This window comes from Balearica regulorum, chromosome 1, assembly GCF_011004875.1.
Source record: "Balearica regulorum gibbericeps isolate bBalReg1 chromosome 1, bBalReg1.pri, whole genome shotgun sequence".
In the NCBI taxonomy this organism is placed as follows: domain Eukaryota; kingdom Metazoa; phylum Chordata; class Aves; order Gruiformes; family Gruidae; genus Balearica; species Balearica regulorum.
Window position 1 is genome coordinate 159,605,232 of NC_046184.1, and position 18,536 is coordinate 159,623,767.

At 46.8% G+C, this 18,536-nt stretch overlaps 1 protein-coding gene across 2 annotated transcripts in view; it reads right to left on the bottom strand.

Moving 5' to 3' along the window:
* Nucleotides 1-6,252: 6,252 nt before the first annotated feature.
* CLYBL (citramalyl-CoA lyase) overlaps nt 6,253-18,536 on the bottom strand; it is a 176,315-nt gene continuing 164,031 nt past the window's right edge. For both annotated transcript variants that reach the window (XM_075741286.1, XM_075741298.1), the window contains one exon: nt 6,253-6,889. In XM_075741286.1, coding sequence (XP_075597401.1) covers nt 6,794-6,889 — 96 coding nt within the window. In that variant the 3' untranslated portion in view covers nt 6,253-6,793. The remainder of the gene's footprint in view (nt 6,890-18,536) is intronic.

Below are 18,536 nucleotides of genomic sequence, written 5' to 3' on the forward strand. Positions count from 1 at the left end.
TGGAGTGTTACAGCAGCAGGGTTTTTTGGTAAACTTGACACAAACTGATGTCAGTTGGGGGGAGCAAGGCCAGGAATAGAGCAGAGCTCTTTATATCTCCCCTCCATGTGAAATGGGACAGCCTTCCAATTTTCTGTGTCTGCCTATACTTGGGAATGTGCATGCTTCATGAAAACCCAGGCACAAAGACACACTCATTTCCCTAGGCTTTGACAGCAAACTTGCACTGTACACATCGCCCTCATGTATCCCTTTAACAAATGCTAGTTAAATGTTAAAGAAAGAATTGCCTAATATAGCTACAATGTAGAGACATATTTATATGACTGTGTGCCTTTTTCTGTAAATTTGGCATATCTTTAATAGTCAACAAAATCATATTCATCTGTGTGGTGAAGTCAGTTAATCCAGTTCGCCTCTGGATTTCCTAACTCCTTGCAAAACCTTAGAGCTGCACCAACAGAGATTTTGCCGTTAGTACAGGACTGACTTTTTCTTTCAGGGGCAACTGTTAGGTTTTTTTGTTTTTTTATTTTTCAAAATCAATTGTAAAGAAAGCAAAGATGTCTCCACCTGCTATATATTTTAAGCAGAGCATCGCGATGTGGAGGCGAAAGTGCCTGAATGCTTTCAAATGAACAGGTAGGCTTTCGCTTGTACCCCAGCAGCCACACGAGTACTGAGGTTGCGGCATGGCACTGCCGTGGGGCAGGCAGGGATGGGCAGCCCCTGCCAGAGCGAGCTCCGAGGCATCTGGTGGGCAGAGACCACAGCTCTTCCCTGCACTCTGACCAAGTACTACAGACCTGTGGGACCACCTTAAACTCTAAAATAAAACACAAACCCTTCGCTGATGGCCCAAACTCTGATGATTGAAGAGGGTGGAAGTGATTTTGTTCTGCCACCTCTGTTGTCACACAGCAACACCAGCGATGTAACTGGACAGCTCTTGTACATCCTCTGCCACTGGTTTCCCCCTCACTTACAAGTATTTAATTCCATATTATCCAACCACGGGCCTCTTGGTGACAAAACTGGAGGCAGGGCTGTCCGTGATAGTCAGAGTTGCAGCGACACACACACTACCAACTGTATCTGAGCTGCATTTTTACACAGGACAGGACGTGCAGAGTTAACATGAAGCATTTCCAGTGGCATCCCACAGTGTACCAGACCTGCACAAACACTGCTATATATTAGGGACTACTGCAAAAGCAAGCCAGGAATAAAGTCGGGTATCAGGGAGCATAGACCAGGTCTTCCCAGCAGCATAGAACCATAGAATGGTTTGGGTCCAACCCCCCTGCCATGGGCAGGGACACCCTCCACTAGACCAGGTTGCCCAAAGCCCCATCCAACCTGGCCTTGAACGCTTCCAGGGAGGGGACATCCACAGCTTCTCTGGGCAACCTGTTCCAGTGCCTCACCACCCTCACAGTACAGAATTTCTTCCTAATATCTAATCTTAACATACCCTCCTTCAGCTTAAAGCCATTTGCCCTTGTCCTATCACTGCACGCCCTTGTAAAAAGTGTCTCCCATAAATTCTAGGCTATTGCAGGCATGTCTCACACAGGGACAAGGTTTTTACCTTCAACAAGCTTCACTCTGGAAAGTTCCTAACTGATGCATGTGTTTGATATCACTACTTTAATAACATTAGCAGCGCTAGCAGTAATAGGAATAAAATTATAAGCATAAGACTCAAAGCTATGTGGAGTCACATTTTAAATTACAGAGGCCCAAGAAGGTAGCATAGGCATTTAGCGCTCCTCACCACGGTGATGAGCTTCAAATGATGCCAGCAGACAGCAGGCACCTACAACAGCTTTAGGAATTGGGCCTCTTGCATTTCTAAAGACATCATTCTGAGCAGCACCTTACGGTATTGGCTTTGCTATCACAGATTTGGGAGCCTCAGACTTAATTTGGGAAGCAATGACCCCAAACATATAGACGATATCTGATCTCTCCCCTGCTTGCTGCATGGGCACATGCAGGACATTTCCGCTCCGCATCCCATTCCCTGCACCCCCGGGCACGGGGAGGAAAGCCCCCCCTCCTGTTCCCACTGAGGGACACCCACTGTTGGGGGGTGAAGGGAGGCCTGGGGCACACCGAGGAGACAAGGAGACCCAGTGGGGACTGTGAGGGGGAAGGAAGGGGTAAAGAAGATGGAGGACACTAATTCCTTCTCTGGCCCCCGCAGGTACCACCGGTGCCGGGCTGGCGTGTGTATGCCTCTCTGCAGGCGGCCGCTCCCCAGGTGCCCTGGTCCGGGCTGAAGGGGTGCTGCGGCATGAGGGCGGCTGCAGGAGACCGCTCTGGTGGTGGTGTAATGGTTGTGACTAAGGCACTCCTTCCCCCTTCCCCTTCCCCCCCTTCTCTTTCTCCGCGGTGTCCGGAGCTCCTGGCAGCAGCCCAGGAAGTCACAGGGCTGTCCTGGTCCCCGCGGGGCCAGGGGCCGCCCTGCATCCATCCATCCATCCATCCAATCCATTCATCCATCCATCCATCCAATCCATCCATCCACCCATCCATCCATCCACCCAGCCATCCAGCCCCCGCCGCTGCAGCCTGGCGGCCCCGCGGCGATGTGGGGCTCTGCGGGGGTCCCCTCCCGCCGCCCCGGGGCCGTTGGGAACCTCTTGACTCCAGGGGACACCCCCCCCCCCTCCGTCAGCGGCTTGTGCAGATACCAGCACCCCAAAACGCCCCGCAGCCCTGCCCGCCTCGCCGGGGCACTGCGCCCCGGGGCTGCCCTCCGCCCCGGCTCCTCAGGGGGGTGCGCGGCTCCCAAGCCCCGGGGCACCGGGAAAAATAGAAAATAATATGCTGCCCTCACGGGCTTTTATTCCTCTCCTTATTATCTTTAAAACAGTAGTTAAAAATAGCTCTGTCTCGGCGCTTCTCCGTGCTCTGAACCTGAGGGAGATGAAGGTGAGAGAAGAGGGTTGGAGCCATGGGATGGACGAAATGCGGTCAAAGTTGGGTTTTCTCCCTCCACCCACCCCCAATTCTAAATCAGAAATTACTGCCTGAGAAGCAGATACGCCGTTTTATTGACTCGTAAAAAAAAAAAAAAAAAAAAAAAAAAAAAAAAAAAAGAAAGTTTTCAAAGCCTAATTTCCACCAGATACATTTATTTTCCGTTGAAAGCAGAATTAAAACAATACGCGCGAGTAGGTGCCATTAAACCTAAGCCATCTTTTGTTGTTAATCACAGGAGAGAATGATTAGAAGAGTCAGTAAAAGAGCACTGTGTTTTAAACGCAAAAATCCAGATTTTTAGGAAGAGTAAACTCAGAGGAGAAGGACTGAAGTAGCTTAAGAAACAAGGAGAGACCTTTAATAAGAGTTTAAATTCAGTGTCAGGTTACTCCTCGATATTGCAGGGAACATGCCGTTCCTGGAAGGGATTTGTGAGTTGTGAAACGCATCCTTTGGTAAAATACCGTTTGATGCTTGTGTTGAAGACGAAACCAAAGCAATCTTTGCCTTTTAAGCCCCGATTTCAAAACAAAAACCAAAAGAAAACAAACCAAAAAATCAACCAACCAACATCCCCCCAACAACAAACCTCTAAATTTCAAACTGCAGCTTTGAACAGCTTTCTGGCGATATTTGCTTCAAACCTCACAGGCGGAGTGCCCCTGTGTTCCCGAGGTCTCCCTGCCCTCCCTTCCCCCGTTTCTGCTGCTTGGATGGTAGGTTCAGAAGCAAATGCCCTGCTAAATAATTGCTAGAATTTGAAAAAAAAAAAAAAAAAAAAAAAAGAGAGAGAGAGAGGAAAAAAAAAAAAGAAAATGCGCACCAGCATTCAGGTGCTAACCTACTTATTTGAAAGTAATTTATTTTCCATTTTGCCCGTTTTCCCCCTTTAAAACAGAACGCTGAAAGAAAGAATAAGTGCTTTAACATTTCAATGTTGTGCTCTGGTAATTACTTTTTCACTTTTCCCCTAAGTTCCAATGTGAAAACCTCACAGGGGGGTCTTTGCTCTAGCAGGGCTACAGTTCCCAATCCCAAGCGCAAGATCTGCAATTACAAACCCATTCGGTGCCCTTCCCTATCATTAATATGCACAAAATCCTGCCGCTAATCTTATAATCTGTTTTGTTTCATCAATTGCTTGCCTAGCACCAGGCGGGAAGGAAAAAAAAAGAAAGAAAGAAAGAGGAGAAGAATAAAGCCGGAAAAAACACGGAAAGCTTCCTAAAGTAAACGAAAAAACCAAATAAATCGGATTTTGTTTCTTATAAAGCGAAAATGGTTAAGACCGTTAAATGAAAGCAGGATTTTCCGTCTGGGGGGTGCGTGTCAGGGAAATTTAAGGAAAAATCTGAATATGTCCAACATTTGATTTGCATATTTGATTGCTCCGCGTACGGGTCACGAAATGAAGTTACTTAAGCACTCAGCTGCGGAAGCGAGAAGTTGCGCGTAAACACCTCGGGAGAGTTTATTATTATTTCTTGGGCTTAATGAGGGAGCGGAGGCGGCGGGCGGGGGTCGGGTCGGGTCGGGTGCACCTCCGCCGCCCCCCGCGCTGCCCTCCGCGGCCGCGCATCTCCCGCGGGCTTGTCACACGGTGTCATTAAGACTTCAGTAAAACAATGAAGACATTATTTTTTGAAATCCTCTTGTTCTTCCCCCCCCCACCCCCCCAACCCCCCCAGTCCCCCCGGCGCGGTATTAAGGGAATAAAACAATCTACGCCACACGGGTCCTATTGAGATTAATGAAAAAATTATGCAAAAAAAGCAACTTCCCCCCCCATATCTCATAAATCTCATTTTCCGTTCCCTGCGCCAGGCCTCGCCGCCGTCTTGCCTTGCACCTGATGATTTATTAACGTAATCTGCGGGGATAACTACACATGTGCCCAGCTCCGGCTTGTCCCAGCTCATCTTCTAAGTAATTGTTTCTCATTAGTTCTGATAATGTTTTAATAGTGTTACCCATAATTTAGTCAGCCAAGAATTAATAACGGAGGGTGCCCTGAAACGCGGGGGGGGGGGGGAAGGAGGGAGAGATGGAGTGGGGGGGGGGGGGGGGGGAGCGAGCTGCGAGGCGCAATATAAACAGGTAGTCTTTAATTAATCAGATTAGCCTGGAGGTCCCCGCGCTGTAAGGGATCACCCGGCGCAGCGCCCTCGGACGGGACCCGGGTGGAGCGGGGGGGGGTGCGGGTGGGTGTCGGCCCGCGCTGCTCATCCCCAAACTCCGCGGGGGGGGCTCGGCTCCCGCCCTGGGTGCTGCCCCCGCCGGGCCCGGGAGCACTGCGGGGCCGCCGGAGGGGGGGGGGGGCGGGGGGGCACCTGCTCCTCGTCCCGCTCCCCGGGCCGAGCCCAGCCGTGTCCCCGCCGTTCCCGGGGGGGCCGCGGCGAGGCGCTCCCGCCGTCCCCGCTCTCCCTTTCCCCGCCGCTTCCGTGCGGGTTGGTCGGTGTTGTGTTGGTTTTTCTTTTTTTTTTTTTTTTTTTCTCCCCTCCTTTCCTCTCCCCTTAATTAAACCAAAACCAACCCAAAATGTTTAAAGTCGCTGCTCGGAGACGGAGGGGAAACATCCCGAGCGAGCAGATGGGAGGAGTAAGCCACTGTGACTCCATACGTAAAATGGCCATGGAGGTGGTGAAAAATGAAACTAAAAAACAACTGTTTTCTATTTACAAATTTAAATAAACAGAACAGCCTTCCCCGCGGTGTTTGTCTAAGTGCAGCAGCATTGCTGCTGTGTAGGTCATGAAAAGGTTGGTGCATAGTTTAAAACTTCCCATTCTGTTAATTTCTTAAAGAACAGTCGTTCATAGTCTGAGCACAAAAGCTCATGATTTAATGAGGAACAGAAACAAAATCTCTGATTGTTGGTGTTTCAAACTTCATTGGAGTCCTCTGGCAACCACAAGTTGATCCTCTGCAGCTTCAATACCCTTTAGCCCTCCATATAAGAGTACATGTTGAATAGAGGACAATGCCTGGTTGTTATGTTTATTTACCCTTACTACAAGCTGGGTTAACCTCTTCAAAACAGCTTTACTAAGCCCGTTAACCACACGGCCCACATGACCTGTAGCCGTATCCCTAATGTGATGTAAATCTGACTCGAGACCATATGCACAAGTTCTGCTGCATTGTGTCTCCGAAAACTACAAGTTTATTGCCGTCCAACCCTTCCTGGGCTGGACGCTTCCAGGAGGAAATGCTCTGAATAGCCACCGCTTAAAAAAGGAGAAAAAAGTCAAGAGTCCTGCATTGTTGGAGCGATATTTTTAATGGCTGTTGCACATTTGGGGGGGGGGGGGAGAACAGGAAGCCCGCAGAGAGAAATGATTTTCATCACAATTATTTCAACCAGTGCGTAATTATTCAAGGCTTTGCCCTTTCTGATGGGAGTTCTGCACCGGAGCGGGAAGATGCGTAGGTACAAATAGAAGCGATTGACCCGGTTTTCATCTGCTCTTTTAACAGAGCTCACGGCTTACATTTTGCTTTTTTCCTTCAGTGAAGTCACAATCCCGCATTCGTAGTAATTATTGTGATGTCACACAGTTGGTGATGTAACTGTGTTGCAGGCTTAAGAGTAGTACACGGGCCGTGCAGGAGCGAGCAGTGATTTGAGTCGGGAATAGTTTTAGTAATTAGCAATGCTGGCAAGCAAATTATGACAGATCTGCAAAACAGACATGAATTTCTGCTTAAACTTCACATCTTTAATTTTTTTTTTCCCCCCAGTATTATAGTCATCTTTTAAAACAGCTACTGGGGCCCCATGGAGAGAGCTTCATTTACCAGCTCATTTTTTCTTGATGGCTGTGGCAAGCGTAACAATGTTCTGTGCCTGCTTCAGTAATGGCATGTCGATCATGCTCCCGTGGAAAGTAAACGCTCCCTGGAAAAGAGAGAATATAAACTTCCTGAGAGGACCTCTGGAAATCGTAGTTGGCTTGTCTTTTTTCTTTAAAAACATATCCTTTTGCCAAGAAACACCAGCTCCCAGAGGAATCCTGAATGAGTTTTAGGAGACAAACTAAGCGAGACGGGGCAAATGCATTTAAAGAAATGCGGTGGGTGCCGAGTGCTCCAAAGAGGAGGCAAAAAGAGAGAGCAAAGAGAAGCCCAGTGTGCAGCCTGCCTGGCTCAGCCTCTCGAGCTGGCAAACGTCGAGGGCCAAGAGCAGCGAGGCTGTGCATCTGTGCATGCCAGCCGGGGGGGCTGGCGGACACCGCGCCCCGGGGGGGGGGGCAGCTCTGCTCCCCACGTCCAGCATCACCCTCCAGCACCGGGGCTGTGGCGCAGGGCCGGCGCGGAACTGCCTGTGGATGGAGGGCAAAGCCAGAAGCGTTGTCTTCATCGGGAAATGGCAACAGGGGGTTTGGGGGTGCGGGGTGGAGGGAAGTTTTCCTGACTTGGGGGTGTGTTGAGGTCGTGCTGCTGCGCCTCTCCGTCGGGTCGCCGGTGCTAAAGATAGGCTGGGCTTGTGCTTAGAGCCAGGGGCTGGGATGAAAGCTGAAAAAACAAGTGGCTGGCACGGTCATATTGCCCAAATCTGCTCTGGAGCTAAGGTAAAGCCCACCTGAGCACTGCGGATAGGGAATTTCCCCGAGCGGACGCAGGACTAGCCTCAGCGGTGGCAATCGGAGAGCCAGGGCAGGTTTCAGAAGTCGCTTTGTATTTCAAGGGATTTTGTGGTGGTACCGTGGTGGTACCATGGTGACAAGTTTAAAACAATTAACTATGAATCACATTTAAATCTTAAACAGAAGACACATGTTTTAAATAGGGCCAAACCTGGCTTGTTCCTTTGGATACTTGAATCCACACATGTGTTGAAGAGAGAGAATTTTGAAGATAAAACACTAGGCATCAAGACATGCCGAAGTTCAGTAGGAAAAGAAAAAAAAATCTTATTTGTAATTCTGACAGTACTTTGACACATTCCTGAAAAAAACCCCAAACCCCAAATACAAAGATGCAATCCCTTCCCTGAAGAATTCAGAATTGAAGGCCTTGCCCCAGCCTTGCATAGGGCATCTCTGTGAAGCGCTGCGCACCCTTTTAATGTCCTGCCGCAATCGATATGGGATCACAGATTTGTCAGTGAGTGAGGCTAACCAAGAACAGGGTACGAGCGATAGCGGCGTGCGTGGCTGTGCATGCACAGGGAGAGAAACGCAGAGGAGAACGAGCCGTTTATTGTTTTCTGGTTTTCATTTAAGGCTTGATAATCATAATAAGCAAAGTGAAAATATAACCCATTTACAAAAATGTTTAGGAAATGTGTTACTCTAGTGACATATCTAGCTTGACCGAAGCAGTATTAATTAAATATTAAATCACATTCTAGAACAACTAAGACAAAAATCCACCTTAAACCGTAATCTAATACAAATCAATATTGTTGCATGTAAGAACAGGCTGTATTAAAGCCATTAGAACCCTAATAGTTAAAACTATTATTTTATCCTAAGTAGGATTTCCTACTATATCTTGCAGTATTTTAGGTGAGTTTGGAAAATAAAGGGACTGACAGATACTCAATGGTAGATGCTTCAAATTGAATTTCTCATTTGCAGAGCAACCAATCAACACTAAGTTGCCCCAACAACAACAACATTAATACTGTTATTATTACTATTATTATTAATAATAATGCATCACTTTTTATCTTAGCTATCTCAGCCATTTTCACTTGTGCTTTTAAACCTTTACAAAAAATGCTGCCTCAAATTATTAATTTTATTAACTTTTGTGAAAATAAATTGGGAACTAAGTAAACATTTTATGACATAGGACTTCAGAATAATTCAGGTTGACACAGTGATCTCAAACTGTAAGATACATTTTTTCACTGTAAGAAAAACATGTTTTAACTGTGCCTAGTTTTCTCTAGACATTCAGTCAGATAATAGCTATTGCTTAAAAGAGAAATTTGCATGTGGGTTGACAGTGGTAAGTAGAGATATCTTAAGGGCTGGAATCATTCTTCCTAGTTCTGTGAAATGGCTGACGTAGGAGCACAGTTATCCTAAGTACCCGCAATAGTTTGCAGAAAGAGATGGGTGACTAGGAACGGCAATTCTGACGTCTGGTGGTCCGAATCATGATCGGGAGGGTCTTATCCCTTCCACTGTGTACACAGGATGCTCTGAAGTCAGGTACCTCTTTGGAGTGTGATGAATCTGGGTCAGAACGTCTTTTTTGAAAGCAGGAGTTAATTAAACAGCATGCCTGTCTTCTCTTCATTAAAATAGCAGGTTTAGAAAGGAAACCAGGATAATAGTGTGTCTGTGGACACACGAACACTGAACCACTTGCCGTACGTTCTCTTCTTGTCAGCGTGCAGCTGTAGTTTGGGTTGCTAGGAATTTGAATTCTTGAAGGAAAAAAATGCATTTTTTTTTCCCTAACAGCAAAGAGTAACACGAAGAAGTTGGCTTCTCTGCCTGTTCACTCTGAGGCTTATTTTCTCCCTGCTAATTTGCAGCGTTGAGCTAAAGTCCAGAAAAAGAAACCGATTTTAATGCCATTGAATATACTCTATTCACTGCCTCTCTTTCCACCCACAGGTTTCAACAGATAGGAAATACCAGTAATTATAGCTTTGTCCCCATGCTCTCTTTTCCAATTCTGCTAGATGAAATTCGCCTTCAGCATTCTTTTGATTTTCTCTCGCACGCATATAAAGAAAACAAGACTTTCTATAAACACCATTTACTTTGATAGCATTAATCTGGGGATGAATTTAGTCATAGATCTAAATTTTCTTTTTGGCTAATTTTCTCAATAATCTCACGCTTCCAGCCTGTACTTAGACTCCCAGTAGTGCAGCTGTGGGACCAAGGGTCTGTTCTTACGGAAGCTTGCAGTCTCAATGGGAGCGACGGCGGGCACGTGGGGCGAGCCTGGGGTTTGCATCCATCGCCCTCGGTGGCTGTGGTTCTCGCGCACCACGAGGCATATAAATCGTTCGGTGGGAGCTTTTTCACAAAGTTGCAAAAGGATCCTGCCGTTAGGTGAGTCAAACGTGTCAGACCTGCCCTGGGAAGAGATAGAACCGCCAGGTAAAGGCTGACGGAGGAGCTGGGAGAAGGAGTGGCCGGGAGGCAGAGTTGCAGGCGGCCGGCACAACCTTTGGGTGACAATGCGCGGGTGAAAGTAGCTTGGGTGGGATGAGAAGTGGAGGAACGGAGGAGAACCGCGGCACCCGCCGTACCGCTGGCTGGAGGTGCAGCCCTTCTGAGGAGCGGGCAGCTCCGTGCGCCAAAGACGCTGCCCCTGTTCTCAGCAACGCAGCCCCTGTTCTGCTGTCCTTATCCAGTGCCATCCTTCGTGCAGCAACACAGCGAGCGTGCTGAGGGCGAAGCCCTGTGAGAAATAAGGTGACTTTGACACTCACCAGCCCGTAGGGTATGGGAGCTGTGGGAGCGCTTTGGCTGGCCTCCGCTGTAGAGCCGTGAAGGCAGCACAACGCAGCAGAGGGGTTTGTATTTGCACAACCTTTGCCTTCCCTCAGCCTGATCGCTGTGTGCCTCTGCTAGGGCAGACTATCAGGGAAAAAGCAAGGAAGAAAGGTGAAGAGAGGACGTTTCCCATTTGGGTCCTCATGCAGACTAGCTAAGAGTCCTTCCCAGTTGACTGACAAGTGAGGAAAGACTCAAAGGTGTTTTCTTCTGGATAGCTCTGTGAGAGCGAAGCAACAGGCAGAAGGCAGACCCATCCAGCTCCTCTTCTCTCCGCCTGGTCGTTGAGCTGCCCACAGAGCCCCCCAGGTCGTCATTTCCCCATCCCCATCTCTTCTATCAGGCCACCTTCTCCAGGCTGAACGATGCAGGACCAGTACTGTGCAATTTGCTACATCCCCCAGGAACCATGTAGTATTTGAATGCAATAAATTCACAATGACATTTAATGGTCTGTTAAAACAGTAGTAACATCTTTAAAAACGTAACAGCTATTTATGCAAGATGCAGGCCATGCTGAGTAAGGCCTTAACAGCTCTACTTTGAATTTCAATATGTCCTAAAGTGCTTTGAGAACGGAATGGAGAGGGCTTTTGGCAAATACAGAAAACAGCTGAAAGGAAATTAAAATTATAGAAAGCTGCTAGGGTTTTTTGTTGTTTGTTTTTTTCCAGAAAGAAACAGCAAAAAATAATAGTCTTGGAAAAAAGAGAATTGAGCATGGTCAGTCCCAAGTGATACAAAGATCCAACCTACAGACAAGGGAATCGATAAGGCAGAGTTGATAAAGAACAGTCATTTTCACAGGTCAGGAGCTGAAGATGTAGGCTTATGAAAAAAGAGGGCAAATCAAGTTATGCATTAGGAATATCTAATGCAATAAGTTTCCAGGTGACTGTGGAGAGATCAAAGAGATTCATAACAAAACTTTCTAAGACATCAGTTTCTCAAAGCTTATGCTTGTACCTTATGAACCTCCTTTTGGATAGATGTAGCCACTACCAACTTAGGTCCAACAAAGTTCAACATACAATTGAGGGCTTTTCTTTGACAACTTAGAAGAAAACTCTGGCCATGTGTTGCCATGGATCTTGGACATGGCTCCTGTCATATCTATATGTCATCCTTAAAGATTTCCTGTAAGAAATGACATGCATCAAGTGGCAGAATGAGTATCAGCATTGGTCTGTTATTTGCCATAGCCAGAAAATTAACATGTTTGTGCAGTGGTTCCTGCAACATGAAGACCTCCTCTTACTGTGTGTGTCTGTATGTGGCAGCATCTAGGAACATTTGCTCTGTGAAACTTTTGGGAGTAGTTAAGAGCTTGGTAAATCTATACAACCATCTTATAAACAGAGTACATTTTTTTTTAATGGCAAGAAGCATTTTACCTTTCTAGAAGGAACATGGAGGAGATTCAGAGTCAATCAATGACTTCTGTATCAGCTGGGGATCAATATGTTCTGGAGGAACCAGGAAAGGGGAAGGAACGATACAGCCAACTCTCTTGCTAGTGTTTATCATGGGTGGTAGAATTGTGTTGACTTTGACTACAACAGGGGATGGACAGGACCACAAGCGAGGTACCTTTCATGTTTTTCCAGAAGATCAGGGAAAATTTCAAAATTGTTCATCTCTCCTGAAACCTTTTCATATAATATGCAATGTTATGTGGGATTTTACTCCCCCCATCTTTTGTTTTGTTAGGTACCACTTGGGTAACAAGAGAAACAAGCTAGCTAAAACTACTATGATACAGAACACTTAAGGCACCTCATAGTTATGTGACGCACTTCTCTCTGAGCTGTGGCTTGGATTAAAGTACATGAGTTAATTAAAGTAAAGAAATAATTGTTCTGGGACATGTGGGACAGTGATCAGACAAGCTAGTCCCCTTTGGTTGACAAGATGGAAGAATTAGAGGTTCTCCTGCACCTGGGAACGCTTGTGGCTTTTCCCTGAGCATTTGCTCTGTCTGTGGTTATCTGTGCCTCTATCCACGGCCATCTGGATGACTGCAATGAGCTCACTGAGAGAGTTACTGCAGACCCTCGGTTCTTAGACCACTGGAAACTATTAATAACCTGCATCGGTACTGAATGTGATGATTGGCTTTCCTAATGCATAGCAAGTATATACATTTTGAAGTACCAAATAAGTCCTGTAAGTTCCAAAAAGTCTACTGGCTTCCTGATCGATTGCTCCAAACATGAGCACAGGTTGTGAGAACTGCGCTCTGTTTTGGGAATGACTGCTGTTGTTATTAATCATCTCCTTGATCATTGCTAAACCTTTGCTAATAAACCTTTCATCTGATGCCCTGTTCTACCAGATCTCATCATACATGTAGCCATCAACTTTAACTCCCACGTGACAGTGGCCAGGCCTTTCTTAAAGATATCTATAAAGACTACATTGAGCCTGCATCTTATCTACAGTAGGAACCCCCCCTCAATTGTCTTGCGTCACATGAAAGAATACAGCCAGCGGTGCTATATTCATTTGTTATGTGTGTCAACATATGGGCTGTCCTGGGCCAATATGTAGAGACTGCCAACTTTTTAAAAAGCAGTTTACTTTGGGGATCTAGTCAGGTGATTTAGATGGCAGGGTTGGAGGTGCTAGGGGATTCTGGTGAGTAGGTAGGGCTTTGGCATGGGGGGCACTCTGGGTACCTGGGCCAGTGGGAGAAAAGGAAAAGCAAGCCAAGGTCACGTTCCATGAAATTGCCATACAGACAAGAAAGCACCTGTTGCTGAATTTTGAATTAAGTATAGCTCTAAGATATATCTAATGCTTATGAAATTGCCAAAAAAATCTCTGCCACTAGTTAGGTGACTGTTGCTCAGAAGACAAGCAAACTCATGAGTGAGGGGAGGTCCTTTGAAGGCACTCTGCTGTCACAGGGTTGGAAATACTGCCCTGCTGATGAAGATGTCTTTTTCTTCAATTACTTTTCTTCACGGTTTAGCTAGCAATACTTACCTTTGCAGACCAAAACCCTGCAATGAGTATGTGGCAGTTGGGTTATCTCCTCACCCTACTTGGCTGCCTTCTGAGAGGACATGCATCTAGGACCTAGGGGAAATGGGCATAGGGGGACCAGTGAGCCAGCCACCCTTCTCTCCTCCACTCCCTTCATCATTAGGAGACGTTGTGAATCAAACAGAGATGCCACACCTCTCTGGTAACGCGGGCCAGAGGCTGTGTATGAATACAGCCATCGTCTAAATAAGTAATAACGTAAGTCCCCTTCCAGCCCCTGTGACCTGTATTGGCCCTCGCGGGCAGATGCCAGGATAAATGAAAGCAAGCAGAAGAGGCGATGCCAGCTGGCCAGTGCAAACCTTGCGTATCTCCCACAAGGGGAAATGGAGAACTCGTATTGACAAGCATCCTCAAGTCCACAGATGTAAGAAATCTTTGATCCACAGTTACCTGAGAAACATGATTTTTTTCCATGGTACTTTAGTGACTTGCCCACTTCTAAATCCCAAAGGTCTAGTTATGACTTTTTGGAGACCACAAAAATACATGGAATAAACCCACTAAAATCTGCTTGGATCCGAGAACATTATCTCTAATCCTGCACAATGTTAAACTGCTACAAAGAAATAAGAGTGTTGTGCTCTGGAAGATGGGCAGATTTGCTCTTCTGGGGAGGGAAGGAAGCAGGTGGATGGCAAAGGGTGCCCCTAAAAAGCAGGGCATTCAGGAAGATAATTCCCCTGGGATTAAATGAAAACACACATTGTTTAAATGACCCCCTGCAGAGGAAATTTGGAAATCTTTGCTTCAGGGCTTAAAGACTGCTTGGATTTGCTTACAGGTAATGAACAAAAGAGAAGAGAGTCCTGGACGCAGCAAATGGCGTTGGGTCTGTGCCTGGGGGAGGAGTGATTATCCTGACTGCAAAGGAATGACTTTCCCTTGAAACAGAAGGTTAAAACCATAGTTTGGGGGAAGTCAAGAGTAGGAAATAAGCTAACAGCTGTGATGGTGCTGAATGCGGGTTTAATTTTTTTTTGTTTTGTTTTGTTTTTTGTTTTTTGTTCTGCAAGTTGTAGCCAAAGAGCCATGATAAAGAGCTGGGTCACAATTCCACCTTTTAGTGATGAACTTCCAAAGGTTAGCGAGCTGCTAGGAGGTGTTCAATCATATCTAGGTCAACTGAGCACCTTTTTTGGGCTACAACAAGATAATGTCTGACACTCCTCTCTTCTCAGGCCTGCCCTGCCTTCAGATCAGGTTGGCATGCAACTCTTGGCCTTCTTTTAGCATCTTTGCAGTAGGTAGGAAATGCCCAAATAACTAGTGTAGTCACATATGACAAACTGAAGACTCCACGCACAGCAAGTTATACAAACAGAGCTTTTTGGGTTACATATTTCTGTATCCTCTCCTTTGAACCCTTTGACATTCACTTCTTTTCTGTAGCAACATCATGGGAGAAAAGACCTCCCATACACATAATCTTTGGGGAAAATAAATGATCCTTGAAAAGGTTTGTCAAAAATGTCTTTTTGGCAGGAAGAGATGCTCAGTGGGTCTCTCTGATTTGTTGAAGGAATGGATAGATGGGGAAGGAATTCTGCAAAGTATCAACACCAGCAAGTTTCTGCAGCCATTTTGTTGATATGAAGAAAACATTAAATATCACTACCTTTTGTTTCTTTTCACCAGTGTAAACTTCCACCAAAACAGAAGCAGCTAGTTAGTTCAGAGGATAAATCAGCTTGTAATGCCAGAAGCAGACCTGTTTGTATGAGAAAGGCTTCTACCTCTAGGAGCAGATGGAAGGACACAAAAGGTCGAGAAAGAAAGAGCAACACCAACATGAAATAGAGATTAATTTTTACTTCAGATAACTCCCTAGCAGCAGTACAAGCAGTCTGACAGAAAAAGCCCTTTCTGAAGCTCGACAGGTAGGAAGGACTTTGTGATCCCTCAAGTCCACAGTGGGGCAGGAAAGATGAAGACCAGGGACCTACAAGGTCCTTTACTTCTCCTCTGCCTGACACTATCGCTCCCAGCCCATGGATAAAGGTCTTGCCTTGCTGTGTGAGCCAGACAAGCTGTTTTTCCCTCTTACCTCCCCTCCAAGCTGGGGGACAGCCATTTAGGCTGGGATGGGCCGGGGGATCCTGCTTGGTCCAGCTCCAGAAACTCCTTCAAGGCACTAAAGTCTCTACCTCTCCCTGAGCAAACGGCCTGTTTAAGATCCCTGAATGAAAGACAGACACGAGTTTGGTTTTTTTTTTTATCGCTGTCTTTACGTTTTCTTTTGTTTCCTTCTCATTATGGTTGTTGCTTTCCTGCGTGCTCCTTTAGAGTAGGAAACAATAAAATTAAAGAAACAGAAGAAAGTCCTAGAAATCAGGAATATTCTCCACTGGTTTCCATCCTCCGTCTTGTAATCGTATTGGGAACGGAAGAATCCTAGAGAGCACACTTGCTGCTGCCAAGCAAATCTTTATTTTATAGCACAAAAGCAGCTTCCTGGACAAACATCCTATCCAACCATGCATTTTTCCCCCTAGTGAGCATCATGGTTATTATATGGAAAAATGAAAAGTAACTAATATTAAGACTCCCGTATCCTCAGATGCCCTTAATTAAGTCATTTAGAATTAACTTGAGGTTTATAGTCATGGAAGCTATTTGTTAAATATAGACTAGAAAATTTCATCTGGAAGTAAATGACTACAGGACACAGAAAAGGCATTTGATACCAAGGGGAAAGGTAGCTGTAAAATACAAAGGAGGCGAGAAAATAACAGCAAAGCTTGTTCTGTCAACAAGAATGGAATCGCCGGTGTTTTTGTGTTCTATATTTTTTCTAATTCCAGATTCATTTTCTGAATAGGATTGAACAGCCATTTTTTACTGCGATTCTCTATTTCAGCTGATGAAGCTTTTGCAGAGAGCTTCTCCAGGTCCCTGAAAAAGCTGGCTAGCACAGAGAGAAGCGAAGAGGCAGCAAGACCGCTGCTACTTAAATTAACTGAAACAATATTTTGGCTGTACAGGCTTCTGAATTCCCTCAGTAAGCCTTAAAAAGAGCCATCTGGTCAGAACATTACATCTCTGGTTAGATCCTGCTTTGGAAATTGAGACGAGGCTCGTGAGCGCTTGCTAATGCTTTTTAAAGAGGGACTTGGGAGGTGGGTAGTTGCCTTGGTGGGTTGCTTGGTGCAGAGCAGGTTTTGGCATGACAGTGGGCAGGCGTCTGCGGCGATGGGTGTCTCCTCTCTTCCACCCCCGCAAAAAAACGCATCACCTGCGTTGGGAGCGTGTCGGCATGGCACGGCCCTTCCAAAAGCAAGGGCACTCACCCTGTCTCACCGAGACCCCGTACACACCTCCTTGATGCGACAAGGACAGAGAGGTCGTGCCTTGCTGAGGAGGAAGCCGGAGGGGTGCCATCCCCTGCCCTCTGCAGGGCCCGTGTCCCCCGGGACAGCAGCCGCCTCCTCCAGGAGCTGCCTCTGGGTGGAAAGGCTACGGAGGGGCACAGCATCCGTCCTTCTGCTCCCGGCTCGCGGAGAAACTTCTCCCTGCGGGAAATGTCGAAGTGCCATCCGAGTCCCTCTCCCCCCTCCGTGTTTTGGACGTAGGTCTTTAATGAGTGGAGGAAAACAGATTAAGAGCCACCGAATGCCTGCTGGGGAGTGGGAGGCAGGGGGAGTTGGCAAGAAAATGTTTTGTATGAGTTTCTGCCCTGCTTAGGAGCTTTTGCAGCCCCGCGTAGTAAAACCTGTCTCCTTCTCTCCCCACCTGGCATAACTCCCTCAGGACTGATTGTGCCAGTGTAGGAACCAGTATAGCACAAGCAATTAACTAATATAGCCCCTTCTGCTCTATTGTAAAGGTTCAAAATTTGCCCCCAGATGGATCTTTCTACGAGAAAAGCCTTCAACTGTGACAGAAAACACATTTCTAAAATCTTTTTCAAAGAATAAAATTGTATACAGAAACTTTAAGTACTAACATGAGCACTCTCAATGCTTATTTATTCATCCATTTTCACATTAAAATTTCACTTGGCCACTTTTAAAAGAAGAAAAACAATATAACAGTGGCCCATGCTTAAATCCCACCAGTGCTCTCCATCTTTGCATAGCGATGCACCTGAACCTATACTTCTTGCGGCTGAAGCTCGTGAAAGGTGGCAATTTATCACAAATCTCTGAATCCCCCACTCTGCAGCGTGAGGAATATACATTGCCTAATTAACAGAAACGATAGCAAATGCCCTGCGTCCTCGGAGCGAGCGCTGACAGCGCTGCAGCCCAGCGTGCACAGAGGTACCCCGTGCTGCCGGTGTCACCCCGGGATGGGATCCAGCTTAGCTGGTGGCACCTCAAAGCTCTGCCTGCAGTCTGCCCTGGGTGAGGGGAGCAGGGAGCCGGGCTGCTCCCTCACCCCCAGCTCTGCCTAGAGCCCTGAGATATAAGGCCCTATAAAGTGCAATATAATCCCTGCGGGTCGATGGGGTCCCAAACTGCTCCATGCCAGAGGGATGCTCCGGTGCATCCCTCCCAGGAGGCAGCCCAGAGGAGCCTGCCACCCCCCCGGGGCACGGTCCTGCTCTCCCAGCACCCACGGGCTGGATTGGGAGAGGACGGATCCCTCGTGGCTGGGGCCGTACACGGAAAGCCTTCCCGGGGGCCGCGGCACTGCCAGGAGAGGGAGGGCAGCGGGGAGAGACCTCCCCGGGCGGCGGTGGGAGCTGGACCTGGCCCAAGCACGAGGGCGCATCGTCTCCAAGATACAGTGGCTTGGGGTAGCTTTTCCTAAACAAAGAGCATTATAAAGGAGCCACTGCTGGAAATTTCCATTCCTTTGTTGGGTGGATGCTGTGTAAATAAATGCATTCCTCAGATTTTTCATAATCCTGGAAAGATCCGTAAAAGAAACTGTACAGTTTGTCAAATTACTGGAGTTTATATACATTATTCCTCAGCTGCTGGGAACATGATATACAATGGCACAGAATATAATGCAAGAAACATATGCTACAGATCTTCTAAGCACCACTCAGTGCATTCGTATGTGGCATGTACAGATATT